The sequence below is a fragment of the Equus asinus genome, chromosome 29 (genome assembly GCF_041296235.1).
Source record: "Equus asinus isolate D_3611 breed Donkey chromosome 29, EquAss-T2T_v2, whole genome shotgun sequence".
Lineage (NCBI taxonomy): Eukaryota > Metazoa > Chordata > Mammalia > Perissodactyla > Equidae > Equus > Equus asinus.
This window is the reverse complement of record NC_091818.1, coordinates 32,102,811-32,126,888: the sequence shown is the minus strand read 5'-3', so window position 1 is coordinate 32,126,888 and position 24,078 is coordinate 32,102,811. Positions and strand designations below refer to the sequence as shown.

The following is a 24,078-nucleotide window of genomic DNA, read 5'->3' as shown; positions in this document are numbered from 1 at the left end:
GGTTTTAAGAAGAACTCACTACGTATCCTCTGTTTATAAAGAAATTGAAGAACCAAATACAGTCATGTGCTGCATAACATTTTGGTCAATGATGGACCGCATATATGATGGACTGCATATATGATGGACCGCGTATGATGGATGGACCATACAGCCTGGGTGTGCAGTAGGCTATGCCATCTAGGTTTGTGTAAGCACACTCTGTGATGTTTGCACAATGACAAAATCACCTAACAATGCATTTCTCACAACGTACCCCCGTCGTTAAGTGACGTGTGACTGTAGTAAGGAATTTTATCTTCGTCTACTCAGTGTGGAAGATTTAAGATTAGGATTTAATTTTTGCCTATACAAATATATTTCTGCCCCCCCATTCCTTTTACTAAAACTACCCACTCTCTGCTTCTTAGTTAAAGAATCAAGTTAAAAAAAATAACTATAGATATTTAAAAGCAAAACTATTTATTCCAATTAAAAAAAACAACAGTAATTAGCTTTGATGCAAGAATCTGAAATTGACATTAAATTAAAAAATTTCCCAGACCTATTCTGTTCGAGATAACAAGATACAATAAATAATTTGTTCTTTACTAATTTCATATTTAAGACAGAAAACAGATTGGTTAGCTTTGCATTATCTAGGAAGAAATAAATTGCCAAATAAATTAAAAGCGAATTCGCCAAGAAATTATTTAATATCTTAAAAGGAAAATAATTTTCAAGTACTCTCAATTGTTTATAGCTGCTGGTATAAAATATACTGACAATCAAGTTTTAAAATCTGTTTATTGATAAAAACCTCTTTTGGACTCTCTGGTTCTATGAAATATAGGTAAAAGTACTTTGAGAACCTGAAAGTAAAAACATTTCAAGTTTTTCATGAATTCAGAATTTCAAGAACTCGTGAGTTATAATTTGTTATTTTAGGGAGCTATTAGTACTTCATATTGTAATTAAATCTTCTTAAATTCAACTTCCATAGATTGAGAGTTCTGTAAACAAAAGTGTAATTAAGTTGCATTTCAAAAATTGCTAGCCTCTGACAGACTTCCAATGGAAGCCTATACTTTACAGAACAACTAGGTAGCAGGGAATCCCGGTGCTTTGCATACACTCCCATCCAGTTTGCACCAATCTGTCAACACTGAAGGCACGTTATCTATTGGTACCCTTCCAGGCACGCACGGTAAATGATTGTTAATTGCAACAAAGAAAAAATAACTCACAACCAACATGGTGCACATTAAACAAGTTACATAATATATACAAACACATATAAATAGCGTCAGAGATAAACTAAACATCACACTGGGGAGAGTAAGGAACCTTCTGAAGAATCATGTGCTCCAAGAATCTATGACTGAAGCGGAGTCTGTTAACTACAGAGCAGGATGTGTGAAAGTTTTAATTACTTAGATGTTGTAAGTTAAAATTTGAAGATGTTATTTTATAATAAGTTACTGGCCTTGGAGATGTTAAAATCATCTCAATGAAAAGCAAAGAGAGAGGAAATGGAAAAATATTCCAGAGAGGAAGTATTTTAAATAATTTTGTGGAATACAAGTGGCCTTATTTATCACCTCCCCATAAAGAAGAAGGCTTGTTGACCCATAATCCTTTAATACTGAACCCTCTTCTAGTCCTCCTCTCTTTGAATAGAAGGCACGTTGGGTTGAAAATGAAAGCCTTTCATAACAAGCAATGTCCCAGGGCCACTGGCTGCCAGTAGAGGCAGCCCTGTACCCCAGATGGTTGAGCTGGTATTTCACGACGCCTGCCCTCTGCACCATTTCCAATGGGTCCAGACACTGTGTCTCTGGAGCTAAGACAATGTTCTCACTTAACTGAAGTTCTCTTTTGAAGGCAACATCTGATGAACAAAATTTTTTTTAATTCAAATATGACATTTGCAAGGGCTTATGTAAATTAATTTCCTTCCTTCCCAGAAGGAACCTGAAGCCAAATTTGGATCTTAATCTGGAGGGCATCAGCGCCAAGGACACTTGAGCTCCTCATTAGTTGAAGTGTGACCAGCAAACCAGCAGCGTGAATATCAGTGGGCGGTTTACAGCGAGGCAGAATCTCAAACCCCACCCCAGACCCTGCGGTTTAACAGACCTCCAGCTGACTCACACACAGCTCAGAATTGGAGATGCACTGCTCTAGGCTTCTCGAGAAGCTGCAGTAGAGAACGGGCTCCTGAAAGTGACAGTCCGGGGGTTCTCTGGGCATAGAGATTGGCTTTGGCAAATTACCCCATTTCACCGCTTGCTATCGGCAACATCTGGAAAAGCCCTTTTTGGCAAAGACCCTATGTCTTTTGGCAATATACCAAAAAGACTTTAAAAATAGCATTTTGTATGAATTCTCCAAAACATGACATGTCTATTTATGATTTGGGTTTGGTTGTGCTGTCAGTCAAACCATGTGCAAAAGGTACACATTGAAACAGGCTAAATAAATGACAGCTTTATCATGAGGAATAAAACTAAGAGAAATTTCTAGGAGTGATATTTTAAGTTAGATCTGGCATTTTAACTATAACACTAAAAGAAAAAGTCCAATTACCATTGAAGTAACTTATAATTACTTTGCTTTTTTTTTTCCTACAAGCCACTGTTTTTATTTTTTCCTTATCATAAAAAATAAAGCCGCCGGTTAGACTAGGCTCCTACCTTTATATCCTGTGGGTTGATATCAGGATTTGTTTGACATCGCAGAGGTCCCAGAGTTTGAATGTGAAAAATGTAGAGGAGAAATTCATCCCGGGCAGAGAATGGCCAGCCCACCTCTAGCAGGGTGTCACTGATGCTGCTTGGTCCAATATTATGCAACTACAAGCAAGAAACACATTGTGTAATGTACAGCACAAGGCAGGAAGATGAAACCAAACTCCTTATGTTCTGTATCCATTCTAAAAAGAGCGCATTTTTGGTTTTAAGTCATCTGGACTGTGAATGTGGAAATAGGAAAAGAGAGGGCAAAAGAGAGTGTATAATAGAGTGTATAACAGCGTGTAAAGAGCATGTGGAAAGAGGAAAAGAGAAGCTCAGAAACAAGATGTGCTGCTGATGTGCTTACAGAGGACTCTTCAATCTGGGAAGCTCTAAGGGCAGATTTCCTTAGCAAAGACCACATTAACCATGTCTGATAACTGTGATGTTTACCCCAAATTTATATTAATTTGATCGCTGTGCGAGAAATGCAATGTTAATTATATGCTTTCAAAACCTGGTTATTCTTTTTTTTACATTGAAATCTGCCTCTTTCCTGACTACTGACTTGTCAATTGCAACCATATGGGATGGACTCTTTTTCACCCTCTGGAAAAATGGCTATCCATCACATGCCAAAGACGGTGAGGCTCACCACAGTTCACTTCAAGTGTGCATTTCAAAGCTGAGCTCCTTCGGTTTTAATCAACGAATCTCGAGAAAAGAAAGGCCACATCTCATAAAGAGATGAACATTTTGAACATATGAATCCTGTACTCACAGGACACAAAACAGCTTTCGAAAAACCTGAAGTGTATTTAAATTTACTGTGGCTTTGAAAATTCACTTCAAAGTTGGCAGAGAACTTCTTGTCTTTTTTTCATAGTTCTGACAATTATAATGGTCAATAAAACAACTTACACTTGGTTTTGCTTATTAGTTGGCTCATTTAATCCACATTATCACAGCAATGTGGCATCTATCGATAACACTATATTCCGAGACATGAGATTAACATGTAAGAAACATTCGATGACTGTTTTTGGCACTACTGGTTATTCCCCTAAAATTTTATGATCCGTTTATGCTAAGATTAGAACCAGGGCTGTCCTGAGAAGGACTGGGTTGGAATATGTTTTCAGACTTTAAAGTTTCACCATCCTTAAGCAGGAACTGGTGCGCACAACATTGAATAAATTATTTGGTAGCATTTTATCCAGTGAGGTTCTTAATCCGAGTGGCCTTGGGGACTGTCTTATCTATATGCTATCAAGAGAGCTTAGGCAAAGCTTTGATCCAGCTTTGGACAAGGGCTCCTGATTCGAAACCCAGGTTGGGCTGATGACAGAGATTTCCATGTTAACACTGTACAGGAGTGGATGCTTCTTTCCCATATGTGTAAACAGCTCATCAGTTTTGAAATGGCTTTCTTGTTAACCTTAGAGAATGCTATTCATGTCCCTTGTAGCTTGAGATAAAAGTCATAGTCAATTATTAGGTCAGTGGTATGAGTTACATAGGAAAGGGACAGAGGGCATTAATCAAGAAGGACCCTCAAACAGAAAATGGCTTGGAACATCGTTTTTACCAAAATTCCATTCCTGGCCCCTTGAAAATGACTAGTAATAACTACTCTCTACTGATAGCATTTAATTTATTTTTTAAAAAAAAGGACAACTATTAAACTAATTCTTTACTATATCTTGGTTTCTAACTGTAAAAAATTTGAATGTTTCAGAATACGTGTCAACAAAGCTCTTCTCTATTTATAGTTTAACACTGGAAGTGGGAAAAGATCTTCAGGGCTTTTTCATGAGCCACTGGTTTGCTCCTGGAAAATATTTTACCAATCAATGGACTATTTCAACTCTCAGAATAAGTTATTCATGTCTGATTTGAGTTATTTGAATGAACAGTAAAATTATTCTTATCTATCTACCATCCACTCATATTATATATTATGCATGCATTTTTTTGTACAGTAGTGAATAATCCATAAAATTTTCTCTGTCTGGTACCTTCTGGCTGGTGACCCTCAGTCTAAGAGGTGCATAGGTTTTAAGGATATCTGAAAATGTACGAAGAAGCGAAATAAAGGCTAGGAAGCTAGTCATTTTTATGCTTAGGCTGTGCAAACATTAAAAAGAGAAGAAACAAAGAACACTTGAAAAAGAACGGAAAGAAGAGGTGGGCCCAGTGGCAAAGTGGTTGAGTTCATGCTTTCTGCTTTGGCGCCTGCGGTTTGCCGGTTGGGATCCCGGGTGTGGACCCATGCACGGCTAGACAAGCCATGCTGCGGCAGGCATCCTGCATATAAAGCAGAGGAAGATGGGCACAGATGTTAGCTCAGGGCCAATCTTCCTCAGCCAAAAGGGGAGGATTGGCAGTAGATGTTAGCTCAGGGTTAATCTTCCTCAAAAAAAAAAAAGAACAGAAACAAGATAAATTGTTTCTCACTATACAATGTCTCTCACCACTAAAAAGCAAGTAATCGTATAATGGTTACTTAACAAGACATCTTACCACTACCCTTGCAATATAATAGCATAACAGCACCAATCCAGGCAGTATATAAAGCTCAGATCTTGGATTGAGGGTTTTTAAAATGCTACGAAGAGTTTATTAGTAAAGCGCATAAAAATAAACCCCTAACACAACTTCAACAGAGACAATAGCTACCTCATAAATATGTTCCACCAACGGTCCAACTCCCTCCTCTTTGCGAGGTTCCTCTTCTGGTTCCCAGTTATGAATGGGCAGAACAATCTGTGGGGGGTGGGATACTCTGAAACACGGAACGTTAGGTTAATCGCTGGTGATGGCGCATGTAAAGAATGCTTCACTAGCGCACAGTACACTAACAGCAGGGGACAAAAGTGGCGCTCAATTTATTTGAATAGATATTGCCTATAAGGAAAAAAGCGTTGACAGTGATGTTCAGCAAAGTAACTAAAGCAATAGTGAAGGGTCTGAAACATTTAGCTTAGGCTCTTAATTACTGGTCTCTAGCTCAAGGATTGACTATTTTATGGCATCTGATCTCTTGGGCACTAGGGGGCAGAGCGAAGAGCATTCCCAAGCTGAGATGGATAAATTTAACAGATACATATATAAATATATACATTTATCTGTAGATCCTCTGTAAGAGTGTGTGTGTGCATATATAGGATATATAACTCCTGCTTTAAGCCATATCAAGTAATCGGATTTTTTTTGTGAGTAAAAATTTAGAATTCTGTGTGGTGCACTAAATGTCCAGTTGTGAAGAAATATAGTTTCTAGTTAACTACTTCGGAGTAGAAACATGGCCATTTGTATATTTCTCCTTCTTAGATTTCTTTGCTTTTCCATTAATGCAGCCATACCTCTCACAAGGCCAGGACTAGAGTCAAAACAAAATAAATCCTGTTTGAGTTCTAGAGTTGTCTTACAGATATCTCAAGGTGAGAGAGAGAGGTAAATGGTGTAATCAGGTAAATAGGATATTAACTGATACATAAATATTTTTGCTTGCAACTTACACCTGGAGAGTGAGCGCTGGATTACTCAAACACAATACATGGTATTATTCTATATTAAAAACTGATTACAAACCAAATTCTTATTTTTAGATAATCTTAAAAAGGATAATTCTCCAAAGACCCAATGTTTTCTAAAAATTTTTAGGTAAAGGGTATCTTTAAAAGAACTCCTAGACCTTCAGCTAAAAGTAACTTCAACAGAAAACACCTTATTTGGCAATCAGATGTCTGAAATGCCCTTTTAAGGTATCCAGTAATTAACACAGCCTCTAACAACTTCAAACGTTATCTTTATCTTCCCCTCTGGGTAATCCTTTTCGGAAGCAGAAAGCAAAATTTATGGGGTTAAATTCTGACCCCCAAGGCAAATAATTTAATTTCTGTGTGTCTCTATTTCCTCATCTGGAAAATTATGATAAACTCTTTGGGTTGTACACCACAAATGATTGGAAAACATCTCAAATTCTTCTGGTCAAAGTTAATTTGGCTGCATTGACTTCTAGGGGTGGGTGGGAGAAATAGATTTTTCAAACTGACAACCCACAGAAATGTCACTAAATTGTAAAGCCCTTTGTATTCACCCTTAATGTGCAACTATTCAATAAAAAGGGCAGGGAACAGCTTCCTGGGCTCATATGTCAGCATTCTCTACCCTTAGATTGGTTTGCTGTCATGCCATGCTCTCTTTCCGACTTGATTTGATTAAATCCTGTTCAGATCAAACATAGGGGACTGGGTGACGAGAACAGTACAGAACATGGCAGGTTGCTTTCCTCAGAGGTAAGCCCAGAGAGCTAGGGGCCCATTCTCAGGGGGTCTGGATGACCTCACCATCCCAATCTTAACTTTGCTCTTAGCTTGGCAACAGAGAGTTGATTCCATGCTCCACGTCCATTGTGAAGCTCTAGGGAACTTTCTTTTTTTTGCATAGAGAACAAATATACAACAGAAGCTGGGCACATTTTCTCTGAGAAATTTTGTTCTTATGGTCATCAATCCTGCAGGACTAGTCCTAAATCCTCTAGGACCACAGAACCATAAATTTAGATCTCAGAGGGAGCTGTAGAGACAATGTATTCAAAACCCCTCATTTTACACAGGAAAGGAAAACTGATGTCCAGGAATGTAGAAGGTTAGTTGCACGTGAAGGCTAGAACTCAGGTTTACTGAGTACCATCCACTCATTTCCAATATGCAATGCACCACAGGGGCCACTGAGCTGCGGTGGGTTCAGAAAACACAAGTTAAAGAAACTTCCTGGCCCATTTCTGTAACAAAATCGAATAGAATTCTATAAAGAAACATAATATCTATCACAGGGCATGGCAAAAACTCAAAAAATATGGTTCACAAAAATCAGTTATCTATGGGGCCAGCCTGGTGGCGTAGTGGTTAAGTTCATGCTTTCCGCTTCAGTGGCCCTGGCTTCACAGGTTCAGATCCCAGGTACGCACCTAACACCGCTTATTAAGCCATGCTGTGGTGGCATCCCACATAAAATAGAGGAAGATTGGCACAGATGTTAGCTCAGGGCCAATCTTCTTTACCAAAAAAAAAAAAAATCAGTTATCTACCTCTAAGACCTTTTCAAATCTAGGGAAAGCAGGGCAAAGAATGACTCTCTAAAGATCCCAACTAAATAAGTGAAACACTGTTCACTGTTTTCAAAGTTATTTATTTTTTTAGAAAGAAGGAAGCAAGCAAGGAAGCAAGAACATAAACAACTAATTAGCCTAGGAGGAACAGCCAGTGCTGTAAACTAACAACCCACACTGAATAGTCCTCACATTGTAAGATGGAGGATGGAGCGTTATTCCACTGAGACCCTCGACTAATAAGATTGGGGTACTCAGTGGTAACACTGGACATTAGGAAGGGATTTAAAGGGAAGCAAGGAATTCAGCTTTTGAGAAGTCAGTCTATGTGCTACCAAGAAGTTCAAATCTGATGATTTGGTAGTATGGTGTGAACCTATTTTCATAACTCTGTTTTCAAACCCTGTTAGTCCCAAATAGCAAAGAGTATCATTTATTGTAAGAACAACGTTGGCTGTACCTGCTGTGGAGAGTATCTATATAGACCATGGTTATTCATTATTGTAGTCCCTCTTAACAAAACACAGTCAATCCCGATTATTTTATAGAGGACGCAAATTTTATTACTCTTGGTGAGCTCAGTATATGTGCCACTGCCTCTTATGGCCAAATTTACCTCTTACAGACCCATGCTAAATTAATCCTTTGTTCCAGCAAATGATGTATAAATCTGCTTAAAGACAGTGTTGACATTTCCTGGCTTTGAAACGAAGTGGGACAATTCTCACCACTTCTTTTCCCATTCAAAGAAATAAATCCATTTGAGTTTACTTTTAAAATTATAGAAATGGCAGTAAATTAAAAAAAGAACTGTGAGAGAGAGTTGCATGATAACATACATTGGAGTAAACACATTGGCCAAACCAAAATTAGATTTTCCTGAAGACTGAACATGGAAGATTTTCAACACAGTAGCTCTTTGTCCCTTGAAGAATTAAACACTGGAACCAATGTTTTCAGTGAGTGTTTGGAAGAAAGAGTTTTCCTTTGTAAAATGGCTAAAAAAGAACTTTAACACTATCTTAGAGAATAAACTGTGGTAAATTGTTGGACATTAATCTAGCAATTAAACTAATTGCACTCACAATGAGAAATATAATTTTAATTACCTGTTTTGCTTATTGGAAGAACAAATAGAAAATTTCCTTCTTTTTTTTTTTTACCTCGAAACATTGGTATTACAAGTGATAGCAGGATACATCTAAAAATATTAATCTAATAAAATGGAAATGTGAGAATAAATACAATTACATTAAGCTCTTAGTTGCCTTGGACTGAATTATGTCTACGGAACAAAAACCATTCCCAATTTAAAATTTATTTTGGAATTAAGAAACAATTTCAATTTATTTTTGGTTAGAAAACAAACATAAGCTAAACTTAAAGAAGGAGGCAAAATTTCATATCCACTAGTTGTAAATTTTAAAAAAGATATAAAAATAAGATAGTAAAAAATAATGTTTGTGTTTTCTTCTCTAATTTTTTAAAATAGTGTTTGTTCTCATCAAGAGAAGAAGGGGGGAATTAAATTAGAAATGCACAAAAATGAAACATCTAGATTAGCTCCAAATACCTGTAAATCAAACAAGTCACCTCCTTTGAGTCAGCTCATGAATTAAAGGAGAAATCACAAAGGAAATTAAAAAAATATTTTGAGCTGAGTTATAATGACAACTCAATATATCAACATTTTGGTATCCAGCTAAAGCAGTTGTTAAAGGGAAGTTTACAGTGCTAAATGCTTGTGCAAGTAAAGGAGAGAGGTCTCCAAACAATGATCTAATTTCTACATAGAGGAACTAGAAAAAGACAAGAAAATCCAACCCAAGGTGAGCAGAAGGAAGGAAATAATAATGGCAAAAACAGAAACCAATGGAATAGGAAACAAAACCAAAAGCAACACAACCAATCAAAGAAAGAAAGAAAGAAAGAAAGACTGATGAAACAAAAAACTGGTTCTTTGAAAAGATCACTAACCTCTAGCCAGACTGATCAGGAGGAAAAAAAAGTGGGGAGAAGATACGAATTGCCAAGATTGATGAGGGGACATCAGCAGAGGACCTACAGACGTTAAATGGAAAATGAGAGAATAGAAAAACAACTTTATGCCAAAACATGTAATAACTTAGATGAAACAGACAAATTCCTTGAAAGACAAAGTCCCAAAGCCCCTTTGAGTAGAAACAGATAATATGAATAGCCTTCCATCTAAGAATGAAATTGAATCGTTAAAAATTTCCCTATAAAAACAGCCAAAAAACCAAACAAAACCCAAGAAAGTCCAGGCTCAGATGGCATTACTGGTGAATTTTACCAACTATTTAAGGAAGCAATAATACCAATTCTATACAAATTCTTTCAGAAAATAGAGCAGATGGAGGAATACTTCCAACTTATTTTATGGAGCTAGCAACCCGCTGAAACCAAAATCACAGAAAGATATTGTAAGAACAGTACAGATCAATATTTCTCATGAACATATAGGCAAAAGTCACTAAAAAAATTTTAGCAAGTGGAATCCTGCAATATATGAAAAGGATAACCATGATGGTTAAGTGTGCTTCTTCCCCAGAATGCAAGTTTGGTTTAAAATTCAGAAACAAAAATTTGTCAAGTCACTACTTTAATAGACAAAAAAGGATAAACCATTTAATCATCTTCAGAGACACAGAGAACACCTTTGACAAAGCTGAATACACATTCATGTTAGAAATTCTCAAGAAAAGTAGGAAAAAAGGGAGCATCCTCAACTTGATAAAGGCATCTACAAAATCCTTGCAGCTAATATCAGACTTAATGGTAAAAGACTGGATGTTTTCCTCTTAAGATCAAGACAGGATCCAAGAACAAGACAAAGATGTCTCCTCTCACTGCTTCTATTCAGTCTGCATTGGCAGTGCTAGCCTATGCAGTAGGAGAAGAAAAAGAAATAAAAGTCATAACTACATAGTAAACAATTTAACTTTGCCGAAAAAGAGGTCTGGCCTTTGCCTTCAGCTTCTGGGAGGTAAGCTCCAAGCTCTCAAAATTTTATGATCGAAAGGAAGGAGTATCATTACCTGAACAGCTTGGCTCACACTGAATATTCCAACAATATGATTTAGGGTAGGGGTTGCCCACATCAGAAAGGCCAACAATGGGAACAATAAAGAAACAGACTACTGACACATGCAAGAACGTGGATGTTTTACAAATGCATTATGCAAAGTGAAAGAAGCCAGACGCAAAGGCTACATTCTGTATATTTATACAGTTTTCTGGAAAAGACAAAACTATAGCAACAGAAAATAGATCAGAGTTGCCAGGGCGTGGGGGTGGTGGAAGGGTTGACTACAAAGGAGCATGGAGGAATTATGTGGAGTGATGGTGCTGTTTTATATTGAATGTTCTCATGGTGTCATCACTCTTCAAACTGCACACCTAAAAAAGGGTGAGTTTTACTTTATGTAATTTACACCTCAATAAACCTGACTTTAAAAAAACCGTCAAACTCCATAGTCTGTGAAAAGATATTTGTAATATATATAACCGACAAAGGATTAGTGTCTAAACTCTAGAATATAAAAGAATGCCTCTGAACTAATCAGAAAAACTCAAGCCTGTTAAGAGAAATGTGTGCAAAAAAAATGAACAGAAATTTCCTTGGCTGGGAAAAATAGAGTCAACAAACACACAAAAAAGCAGCTCAATCTCCTTTAGAAATCAGGGAGCAGCAAATTAAACCTTCAGCTAGATACTACTTCTTATCTATTGGATTGGCTCAAAATTAAAAACTGGACCATTTTGAGAGTTAGTTAATAATATGGAGCCATGAAAACTTTCATCCACTTCTTATGGGACTGTAATTTGGTGTAATTAATTTGAAAAAACAGTTTGATATTATATATTAAAGTTAGATAGTGTATACTCTCTGATCCTGACATTCCACCTCTAAGCATATACCCTCTGACACTCTTCTGCGTGTATGCCAGGAGATGTATACACAAGAAAGTCTGTAAAAAAGAAAAAAGAAAACCCCTAAATGTTTGCCAAGAGTAGAATGGATAAAGACGTTGTGGTATAGCTTTACAATGTTATATTCTTCCGCAATTAAAATGAATGAACTATAGGCACATGCACTTCATGGGTGAATGTCAAAAACACTCATTTGGATGAAAAAAATCACAGAGGCTCACACAAAATAAGATTTTATTTGATAAGGTTCAAAGAACTCTATCTCATAGGCTGTATGGCATGATCATTTATAAACATGTGCCTGGAGACAGACTGCCTGTGTTTATGTGTTAGCTCCCCACTTCCTAGCTGTGTAGCCTTCAACTCCTTGTGCCAAAATTCCTCACTTGTACAGCGAAGATACTAGTACATATTAAGATGTGCTACCATGTTGGGGTAGCACATGAAAGTATCAATAAATGTTAGGTATTACTAATATTCTCGGTGGTACCAGGACAGCAGACAGCGCACCTCCCCATTGAAAGCAGCCGGGGCGGCAGTAAGAGAATGCAAGGTGACAATAGCTCTGAGTGTAGAAATCTATAGTTGCCATCATGGAGGAGTGTGAACCACTCAGGACATATGGAAAAGGAAAGGGAACTGGGGTTGCTGAGCCCCAATGACAATGCAGCCCCAAACACCAGCTGACATTTTTTGCCAAGTCCTTCATTGTTATAAAGAAACAAGAATTATAATAAAATCAATGTAGCCCATGCTTGTGCAGGATAATAACTACATGCAGTCCATTTCTGATTTCTCTTTTTCCTCCATGCATGGATTTCCCAGATGGTAGTTATTCCAAGCCTTTTAGTTGACTGCTGTCCTCCTGTGTCTCGATTACTTATTGGCACCCTCATCAAGGAAAAGGACAGAAGGAAAAAGATGGAAAATGTAGATCCCATTGACTTTTGCATCTAAGAGTTAGCCATGTATTAAACCCAAGATGTGCTACGGTGAGGCTGAATTTTCATGATGCTTAAATAATTATTGGAGAAGTGAGATTTTCAGGCAATCATGCATTTGTCTATTTTAACAGGCTTCTTATCCCTAGTTTTTATAGTTTGATTACTGAACCGTCAGTTTGGGGAATAACACAATCTCTTGTTTTGATATCCTGAGAGCTAATTATCATACAAAGTTTACTCTGCTTTCCAATGGAAAGCTAACGATGGGTAGAAAAGGATGAAAATTTATAACTGGAGTGAACTGTGATCTCCACTGCAGTAGGAAAAGTCCATATAGTTTTTACTAGTATTTTATCATAACTCTTACCTAAAGAAAGCTATTATTATAGTATAACTACTACAATATCTTGTTTGTTACTTACCCTCTTATTTCTACTTGAGCTACAGCAGTGATGTTGATTTGCAGGCTCACAAAATTGCTATCTGGGTTGTCCTTGTTGGAACTAAAACACAGTGACATATGATTGAAATATATTTTCTCAGACATGTTACTATAATGTATGCTCATAAAAACATTCTGTATATCACAAGTGCAACACATATCGCCAATATGATCATTGAGAAAACAATGGCATATTCACTTTACAAAATCATAACCATTTGTAAACAGAAATGCTGAGATCCTCTATGATCAAGAGTAATGTAAGAACTTTCCACGAGGAGATACCTTATCTGAAAATATAACAGATATCAAGAGAAGCTAACACTTTTTTGGTTCAATGGCTAAACCAAAAAGTCAGCGAGCTGAGTTCATTTTACAATTTCTGTCTTGGACACATTCCTTAATTTCTCTGTGCATTATGTTCTTTGCCCATCAAATGGGAAAGGACAACACAGTCAACTCCCGATTTTCCATGCTAATTAATAAAGAGGAGAACTGGCATGAATAATCCAAGAGCAGCACATAATGGAAAAAGCATTTGCATTTGGTTCTGGAATGCATCATATCATACATTGTTTTGGCAGCAAATTTATCTTCCTTACAGTTTATTTCTTAAGTAATATTAAAATAAGTGTACACTCACTGCATGCTCACTGGCTGACTAGGGTGGGGTAGGGTGAATAAATTAGAAGCACAGTCAATGGTGAGAAGAACCAAGACCCCAGGAAGTTGGGCAGTTCAGACAAAGGCAATTAGGAGATGACACGGATGTTTGTCAAGTACACCAAGAATCTCAAAATAGAAGGTGTATGTTTAATAATATTGCTTTCAACAGTGGCAAAATTATTTTTAAGTTTGCTGTTTCTTTCTCTCAAGCAAATACAATTGGCTATGAAATTGAACTTAAAAAATGCATGCGTTAAGCAGCCAGTGCTGTAAGGAAAACGAACCATGTCTCCCAAGAGGTTTGACCAGTAACTAAGCTTTGGATGCAGACGCCATTTGCATTTATTGTCCTACTGTGCTTTCATCGAAGTCACCCTAACATCCCAAAGGATTACGCAGCTTTTAGCATACTGAGACGTGGCCACACCACCACTAACGGGTCATGTTTATATTCAGGTCTCATTAAGAAGAGAAAGCCCCCTTTTTTTCGTTATCGAATCTCACGCAGATTCAATGGACAGGCTCTCATACTGTGATGATGGTAATGGGGTATATGTCCTGACTAGCTCTTAAAGCTTTCCAAACGTGGGAGCTGGAAAAGATATGAGAAAAGCCTGCTTTCAAAGGAGGAGGAGACAGAATTGTTCCCACCAGGCTTTTGAAAAGTCCTGTTCGATTGTATAGACTGATAAGCAACTTAAACTGCAAACACACATAAAAGATATAAACAGGCAAATGTCAGGCTCATTTCCTGTAACGGGGTATCGCTGCTAAGCTGGTGATGAGCCTAGAGGGACCTGTTCACCAAAGTTTGAACCCCAGTGTCCAGGCCACTTTATTACTAACACATCTGGGGAGGATCAGTCAACTACAAGGGTGTTTTTTTTTTTTAAAGGCAGGATTCTGAATTACTTCCCACTAAGAAGTCATTAACTAAATGCACTTGTTGCAGACTTTGTGGTTCCAAATGCATTACAGAGAACTCTTTAGTTTGGAAACTTAAGTCTAATTGTTCCACAAATTACCCCAACTTTGTTCTATTTTCTAATTCACTACCGCTTTGCAGCAGTGGAAATTAGAACAATGGGGAAAAAAGTTTCATTTAAGTTATCCCATAATTCTACTGCATTTTGTTTCCAAGTGGTTGAAATAACACGATGTTCATTACTCGCCACACCCTGAAAATGTAAATAGATGTCAAGCACTGAAATTGTCTCGTACAGCAGTCTAATGTGAGGCTTACAGAGGCTGTTTTGAAATGCAACAAAAGCAATGGCAGACTCAGATGATCAAAATCATCTTGTGTCACCCACACTTGCCATGACACTTGGTCCTGCAACCAGGGGTGTCAACAAAATCTTCTGGTGAGAAAGACACCAGGCTTGATACATAACTTAGGTGCTATTTTGACCTCTTTCCTGGAAGGAAACCTCCCTCCCTAATTCTACCACTACATTCAAACAAGCAATCCATCACTGCCCTGGATGCTGAGCTCTTTTTACTGTCGGTGCTAGCTCTATGCAACGAATGATGAATTTCCTCTCCATGACTACACACTATGTTGTACACCAGACATAAACATGTTTTTCACTTACTGCTCTGATGCAATTTTATTTTTTTCCTTATTGTTTCCTATTTCCTATTTTCTATTTCTAGAAAGCACTCCCTTTATGCTTTCTGTGGTCTTTGCAATGTCAACAAAGACAATATGGTGTTCATTTCACCATAACCGAGGAAGCAACATTTCACCATAACCGAGGAAGCAACGTTAGCGATGCTCACAATGACCTGTTTGAACGTGGGAATTGCTGAGACCCGCTCCACACAGGGAGGAAAATGTTTATATGTCACCCAGAGCTAGGGCCTGGAGAGATCACTTAATGCAAACATTTGGTAACACTAAATATTTTAAGTTTATTAATTTATAAAGCCCATTTTTCTTTTGGGTTCTATTTGTGGAAAAGGGCATTAAATGTGGGTAACAGTGGTCAATATGGTCAAAAGTTTTAGACTTCAGAGCTTGGTTTAATTTACTTGTCCTTTAAACATTTAAAATGGATGCAAACCATCTATTAAATACTTACTTATGTCTTTGGAGAATGCCAGCATGCAGATAAATGCTCACCTCTCAAATAAATAAAATAAATCTCTAAGATTCAGCAGAAAATATTTAAGTTAAATTCAAAAAAGACCTAATTAAGGTCAAAAAAGGACACTGAGGGTAAGTCAGAAAACCTTCCTTCCTAAAAATCTAGCATGAAGTTTGGGGGATGTGGTTTGTGACATAGGTTGAAGATTTTTTAAAATCTACACTCTTATAGAGTTCATATATTTTTAAAAAAATCCTAAATTTCCAATTGAAGTTGCTATTAAAAAATAATCCATTGCTCAAAATAATTATTCTAAAAGTCATCACACTGTGATGACAACTTCTTCTTGTAGGACAGAAGGTATGTTTAGAGGTTAACCATATTGCACACTAGCATTTGAGAACCAAATTGTAGATGCTGACTTCCGAGTCATTTTCATATTAGAACACACTGGGCAAGTTATAAATTAGCTATGGAAGGTCTGCATGTGCTGTCTATAGCAGTATTTTTCAAACTTTTTAAATTGCAGATGACAAAATGATATATACACCTCCCAGGGTGTCCTTCTACATATATTTACATTTATCCGAAAGCAATGTCTCATGAATAGGACTCTCATATGTTATATTCATTCAATTTCCTTTTCTTTTAATATGAGTCTAGAGCCATTAAACTGATCCTATTATTGGATGAGTTGAAGTCCAAAATTGGGAATTCCTGACCCTCATGTACACTGCTTTCTCCGAGTCTTCGTACTCGTGAAATATTATTTTTGACCATGAAGGAGCAAATAGACTAGATGGTGAAAGGGTAAAGTCACACTTGAATCCTTGAACAGGGTCAGCCTTACAAAAGGGGGCAGCCACCTACAAGGCCTAGCTTACAGGTGCCAGGGAAGGCCCTGCCCTCTGAGTATATGGTCTCATCTGCATTCTGCCTTCATGCTCACAATTAAACCATCAGAGACTCACTCGTTCTTGAAAAGTTAGGAGACTTCAAGATTGCAAATGTAAAATCTATGGGTTTTTGCAGAAATTTTGTTCTTACGGCTTGGCTGACCCCAGGTGAGAGCATGGCAGGGGTGTGGAGGGGGGTGGGTGTGGGTGGGAGAAGACGTGTGTCAGAAGGAGCAAGAAGGGAGGTGAAGACGAGAGGGAGGTGCCCAGGACAAAATTTTACTCTCATAACTTGGCCTACAGCATGCAATCTCCTTTTAAAAAACAAAAATATTGAAAAACTGAAATAACTGAGAAAAACAAAGAAAAACAGTCTGGGAAAAGTCTGGGTTCTAATTTCAGAAGAGCTTTTAAGGTGAAGGAGCTTGACCAGTGGCATTCATTTCACTATGGATCTCTTTAACATTAAGCGTTAGGTATTTTAAAGTCTAACCTTTTGATTTGGAGATCAAAGTTAATGCTAATGTTGGTTTTCTCAAGCCGTGGAACCGTGAATCGGAGGCCCAGAGAGTACTGAAAAAAAAAAGTCACACAGGACACTAAGTTATTACATAGGAGGGATCTTACACACAGCATGAATTTTTTTTTAAACTATCCCTGCAAAATCCCAGCCTGGATCACTGGCCCTTTCTCTGCTTCCACCCCAGGTGGCTGAGCGCTGAGAGGAGGTCAGGCAACCGAGACTGCAGGGCCCAGAGGATTCCAGTGCCCATACATTTTGGTTCCTTCTCATCATATAGCTCAATACCGACTCTCCTCCTGCCCCCTTCCTTGTGTGATAAATTAAAAACAACCCAAATGTGAGAGAGGAGACTGATTCAGAAAACTCTGATGCTTCTGTTTGATGGACATTTATGTAGTCATTCAAATTATGGCTGTGAAACCTATGCAACAATGCGGGAAATGCTTCTGAAGTGATGATGAGCAATAAAGAAAAAAGGTTACAAAGTTGGATGTGCAATGTGTTTCAGCTATGGTTTTAAAAGTTTATAAATGGAAAAATTACTGTACGGGAGTGAGGGTATATTCTAAGAAAACTCACGAAAATATTATGCTATAGTTACGAGATGGATTGACTCATAGAGAAGGATACAGGCATGAACCTACAGGAGCTGAGTAGGGCTGTTGAGGACAGGACATTGTGAACATCACTCATTCATAGGGTCGCCAGGAGTCGGAGCTGACTTGATGGCATTAACAACAAATGTTAAGCTTATGAGTGTTTTGATTATTTTTTCCACCTTTCTCTATTTTCCAAAGTTTTAAAACTGCTTTTATTATTTTTAATTTAAAAACGGATTTTTAAAACTAGGGGAATAATAAATCCAATGATAATATGAATAAGGAAGTAAAAATAAGTGCTAAGATATATCATTATATTACGTACTCTCTCACGCAGTGTACTAAGCCTTACGTGCGGGGTCTCACGTAATCACGACAACCACTCTGCGAGGTAGATACCGTGCTTGCTGACCTTTTCCAATCGAGCAGCAGTCCGAGGATTAGAGAGATTAAGTGCCTTGCTCCAGGTGCAGAGCAAAGAAACTGCAGAGTTGGAACTGAAACCCCTGCAAGCTGACTCCAGAACCTGTACTCACAGCCACTACACTATGAGAATCAGACCAGTAATTAAAAACTCATGTTCCTAGGAACCAGTCATAACACGAACCAATATCAAATTATCATTTTTATCTAAAATCATCATCACCATTTCACTAGCCCTTACTGAATGTGTTACAAGCCAGGCACTGTACGACTGGTCCTACATTGGTCCAGGCATTGCACCAAGCCTTCCTGAAAATAGGTATTCTCCTGTTTCAGTATGACTTGCCCAAGATATCACAGCTGATGAACGGCAAAGCTGAGATTTAAATCCAGGTGTGCCGAAGTATTAAGACTTTGCATCCTTATACCCCAGCCATGATGAATTCTTTCATAATTCCAAATGTGCAATTTTCTCTCTGACCTCTGGGACTTTGCACATGCTCTTCTCTCTTTGGAAACTTTTTAGGACTTTTACTGCTTTTTCCACCTGGAGACCTCCTATTTATGCTTCAAAGCTCAGGACAAGAGATATCTCCTGCAACACATTCTCCAATCCTACAGGTCGGTCAAGTAGAAGTTTTCTCTCTATTCCCTGTCTCCTTTGCTATGCTCCCATCTCTCAACCTATGATATTGCTAATTCTGAGTTTCTTATTGAATGGGGCTATATAATTTCCTCTTGATATTGTCAGACTCGAGCTTAGTTACTCTAGCTTAGGCATACAGAAGGGGTGCAATAAAAATGGTTGAAAGAATGATGAGAAAGAAGGTGCTGTTGTCTGCACATTTCCAGTTATGGGGATCTTACAATACTGTGATAAAGCTTGCCTAATTTTGGTCTTCCATATAGAACAATTCAGCATGGGATAAAGATACAACGAAGGTGTGACAATTTCCTACTGGTAAGAGACACATATGTTCTCAACTAGAACCAAACATCAGATCTCTGGGCATTGATTCTAAAGAGCTTTTGTTGAACCATTATTTTCTTGTTTTCCTGCTTGATTTTGCAAGTTTCTACGAATCTTATTGGCACATAAATATTTTATATTATTATAGCTAGTATATGAAAATGACATTACTACTTGCAAATCAGAAGAAACCTTTCTGCACACTACCTTGAATATTTTAAGTTAAAATACAAAGTCACTTGAAAACTATTTTTGAAAAATATTAGGACTGGAAGAAATATTCCTCGTGATTTATGATGCTCTTTAATATTTAGGACTGCTTTTACATTTGGAATTTTACTACAGTCCACTGAGAGTACTCTTTTAAAAGTACAAAATGAAGAAGTAAATAAATCAAAGTGTTTTATAACAAAACAGAATGCAATAAAAGTTGATGTGTTTAAGGGCATTAAAGGGTGAGATAAGAAAGCTATTAAGTTTCTTCTACTATAGACCTCAGAGATAAAGGAATACAAACAATTTACTTCCTTGACTTCTAAAGATTATTTGCTGGTAAAATGGATCGACATCCTTTCACATAAACACACTTGTGGTTAGGACCACACTGCCATTTTTACCCTCCGCTTTGAATGACACTGGTGGCCCGTTTTTGTTCCAAGATTATCCTTGTTATTGATGCTCTTAGATCATCTCTGGGCTAGATTCAACTTTTAACACTGAAAAAGGAATGAGTGCCCGGTCCCCTACAGATGCTAATACCACTGCCACCATGTCAATTCAATTTTCTTTGGCCTTGGGCAGGTAGACCTCTTCCTATCAAATCAGCTGGTTGGATTTTTCTTGAAACTAGCAAAAGGCTTTATTAACTTCTAAACAAAAGGAATCTAATGAAAAATGTTCTGATATCTCAGCTTAGACGTTGCATTCTATCTTTCATGGCTTCGTTTAAAAATCTCATCTGGGGGCCGGCTCCGCGGCCGAGTGGTTAAGTTCGCGCGCTCTGCTGCGGCGGCCCAGGATTCGGATCCTGGGCGCGGACATGGCACCGTTCGTCAGGCCACGTTGAAGCGGCATCCCACATCCCACAACTAGAAGGACCTGCAACTAAGATATACAACTATGTACGACGGCGGCCGGGGGGGGCGGGGGGGTGGCGTTTGGGAAATAAAGCAGGAAAAAAAACCAAAAAAAGATTGGCAACAGTTGTTAGCCCAGGTGCCAATCTTTAAAAAAAATAAAAAATAAAAATCTCATCTGTTTTTATCCAAGTATGTTTCACAACTTTGCAGATCGGATAGAACATGGGCCTGGTTCGAATCTTGGTTCTATTCCTCATTACCCGTGTGACTTTGGGCAATTCATTTGACTTCTCTGAGTCTCAGTTTCCTCAAACATAACATGGGAGAAATACCTGACTCATAGTGTTGTGGGTTGTTGTGAAAATTAAGTGAGATAACATAAAAACGCACCCAGTGATGGGTTTAAAACACAGAGGGCAATCAATACGTGTTAGCTAATAAAAATTTGTTGTAAAAGTTTATCTTTCATTTAAATATTTACCTTTTTTTGACCCAAGAAGTGAAATTACTAGACTACAGCTTGGCACATGTTTTTAAATACCCAGGATCAATGGAATAGTATTTATTATAGTGTAAAAAAGCAAAAATATTATTCTAGCACGATATCCTAAAGTACAAACTGGGAATAGGTATTACTTGATAGAAAGTTTTAAATGCTCAAATAAATGTGTGAAATACTGGGCTAAAACATTTATTTACTGCTGGACTTCTCAGCACCTTTAAAATGCAAATGTGCACCTACATACCAGAGGAGAATATGATGTTCAGCAGGGACTACAGAACTCCCTTTTAAAGGCTTATCTAAAGGGATTAGGCCTCTGGAATACACTTTGGGAAGCTGCTCTAATACAAATCTACGCAATTATAAATTTTCATGAAAGTTTTTTCAAACAGGCCATTTCATCGATAACGATAAACATCTAATTTAAAACAGAGGACTATGTATGTTTAGTTTATGTAACATTTAATTCTATAGTATTTGCAGATTTCAGGATTTTTTTTCTGACTTACGACTTCATAAAATAATTATTTCCACTAGGGTATTTATTACAAGAAGTTACCATGTGTATACTTAAACGGCAATTGCATAAAATAAATTTATTGTTCACAAGTCACCCTGAATGTGAAGTTCTTAAATCTGGAAGCAAAGAAAGAAAAAGAACTCCTTATGCTTTCATAAACGTGTTACAGATCATTATTAACCTTTTCTTTTTCTTGCTACGAAGAATTTTCCATATCATTCTTCAAGGAAGATGCATAGAAAATATAGACCTGGTAACGCTGATTAAAAAACTGGACTATGGTAATATTTAAATATGAAAACGCTATGAATGATATTCATGTGGGAGGTATGTTGAAAATAAAAGTTCAATCCTCTTTGCTAAAATCTTTAATTATATGATTTCTTAAATCCTTTACATTGTAGTTCTTTTTGAATTCAAAGAAAAAATTTGTAGTGAAATTCCAAGAAAAAAACATTCAAGGAAAAAATCTGTAGTAAAGAAATAGTTTTCACAGATTTGTTGAGCCTAAAAGACATGTAAGGGTAATGTCAAAAGGGAAAACATAAAAGTATTCATCTTTTTGCGTTTTTAACCTCAGATTATCCACTCTGTGTAGGTTATAGTGCTAAACCCCCAAACCCTGGTAATTTCCTGCTTAATTCGTTTTAGTTGCTCTGTGCTCAGTTGCTGAGTGCTAAGTGGGGGGCTTTCCACTAATTCTCTTTAAAATTCAATTAGATGGAAATAAGTAAGTGCTTCTGGTTTTCTCTTACATTTGTTCCAGCCACCATAGGGTTCCCAAGGTCACACACCACCATTCGGGTTACATTTTCCATCTTATACTCGCAGCTCAGTGGTCGCAGTCCCTGCAAAGGGAAAGAACACAGCGTGGAGTCCAGGGGACAGAATAAACCACATCCTGTCACAAAAGCAATGCTGTGGGTGGAGAAGCTTCTCTTGATTTCAAACACCTGTCAAACACCTGTGTGGGTAACTGTGCCCAAGAATTAATTTGTGACCATCAATTCAGAAGAGAAACTTGAGAGTAAAGAGCAAAGTTTAATTTTAGAAAGGAACGTGTTGGATTTGTAAATGCATTTACATTTCATTGGGGAATGTTTCATTGGCGAAGAAAATGCTTCATATAGTACCTACATGAGCATTTTAGAAATTATGTTCGCTTATCGTTAATGTCAAATTTGGGCCATGAAGATCACGGATAATTAAACACGACTAAACAAATTGATTCTTGCAAAAATGAAATGACAGTAATATGTATAGATTATCATTTGACTAACTGACCATTTGCAAGAGAACTGCTTTGAAGACAAATTTCTACACAGTGTGGTCCCATTTTGATATTACACAATCTTAGTTCAACCCTCCAAATACCTAAGATGGGAAGAGAACATTTTTATGTTTACCCAGTTCTTCCTGCGTCCCTTCTTCCCTCTGTATTCTATTCTGATTAGAACGTATAAAAACTGAAGTTTGAAGAGGTGCCTAGAACCATGTGCTGGAGGACGTCTCAAGGTTACAGCAGAGAAGACGGGGAAGGAAAGGAGATTTATCTTTGAACTTCTTCCTCTGCTCCAGCTCCACCTCTTGTCTTCATGCTACTCCCAGCTGCCTAGAAATCCACACCTTGCTCTTCATCCTGAGCCCCTTTCCATACTTTAAAGTCTGAAGTCCCTGTGGCCTTGCTCTGCCTTTGGTGATAGCTTCTTACATTCATCCATTCTTTGTTAAGTGCTACTAATATATTAACTGCCACGCTCATTCCCAAAGATAAGCTTGCAATATAAGGACTTTCACAAAGGACCAACCTTTTGGGAATTTCTGCCTCACGAGAGGTCCATGGAAGAAGTTTTCAAATATGAGGACCATTTATCCAACTGTCAGCTCTACTGAAATTTCATTTAAGGAAGTAATGCGAATTTTTAAGTAGAAGTTTCAGAAACCATCCTCTGTTCCGTTCTTTCCACTTTATTAACAAAACCCAAAACCCCAAATCGAAACAAAGACAAGCCAAACAAACCCCAGACATCTAGTAAAGAACTCTGTAGGTAAATCATATGCTTTGAGAAAATAAGCTTCAGAGGGGCAGAGGTTTTTGCGTCTGTTCTATTCCCGGTGCCTGGAACAGTGTTGGGCACAAAGTTGTTGATGGCGTTGGGAAACAGAGAGCAGAAATAGCTCACACTCTTTCCTAGGAGGAGCCTGGAAGGAAATAGACAAGGACACAACGAGCTATAAAGCCTCCTATAAGCTCCATGGTGGTCCTCTGCCTTTAATCCCCCATTGAAAGATCTGTTCCAACTAATGAGAGAGGAGTGAATCACCGACATTTGGAGGCCATGTAATACATGCTCCTTGCACATAAACTGAATGACATGTTAGTTTTCTTGATGGAGCTAAGAAACATTTTCAAAAAGCTGATAATATTCTCTCTTAAAGATAGCTCTAGCCTGGATTCACGTTCTTAAGGATTCATAACCGACTCTGGCCGTACAGAGATGCTTTGTATTGGAATTATTAACTCAATCCTGAAAACAGAAAAAAAGAACGCAGCAAAAGCTTAAAAAAAAATGCCCATGTGTCCTCTGAATATGATTCAAGCATTTAGTTTCTATAGTAAATATTTTTATCTTATCTAAA

The 24,078-nt window shown here is 37.6% G+C and overlaps 1 protein-coding gene across 2 annotated transcripts in view; it reads right to left on the bottom strand.

Annotated features, from left to right (window-relative positions):
* The window catches only part of ITGA8 (integrin subunit alpha 8), a 166,962-nt gene that overhangs the window by 30,238 nt on the left and 112,646 nt on the right, over positions 1-24,078 (bottom strand). For both annotated transcript variants that reach the window (XM_044762060.2, XM_044762061.2), the window contains 5 exons: positions 22,194-22,286; positions 17,316-17,395; positions 13,151-13,231; positions 5,394-5,499; positions 2,676-2,834 (listed from right to left, as the gene is read on the bottom strand). In XM_044762060.2, the coding sequence (XP_044617995.1) occupies positions 2,676-2,834; positions 5,394-5,499; positions 13,151-13,231; positions 17,316-17,395; positions 22,194-22,286 (519 nt within the window). The remainder of the gene's footprint in view (positions 1-2,675; positions 2,835-5,393; positions 5,500-13,150; positions 13,232-17,315; positions 17,396-22,193; positions 22,287-24,078) is intronic.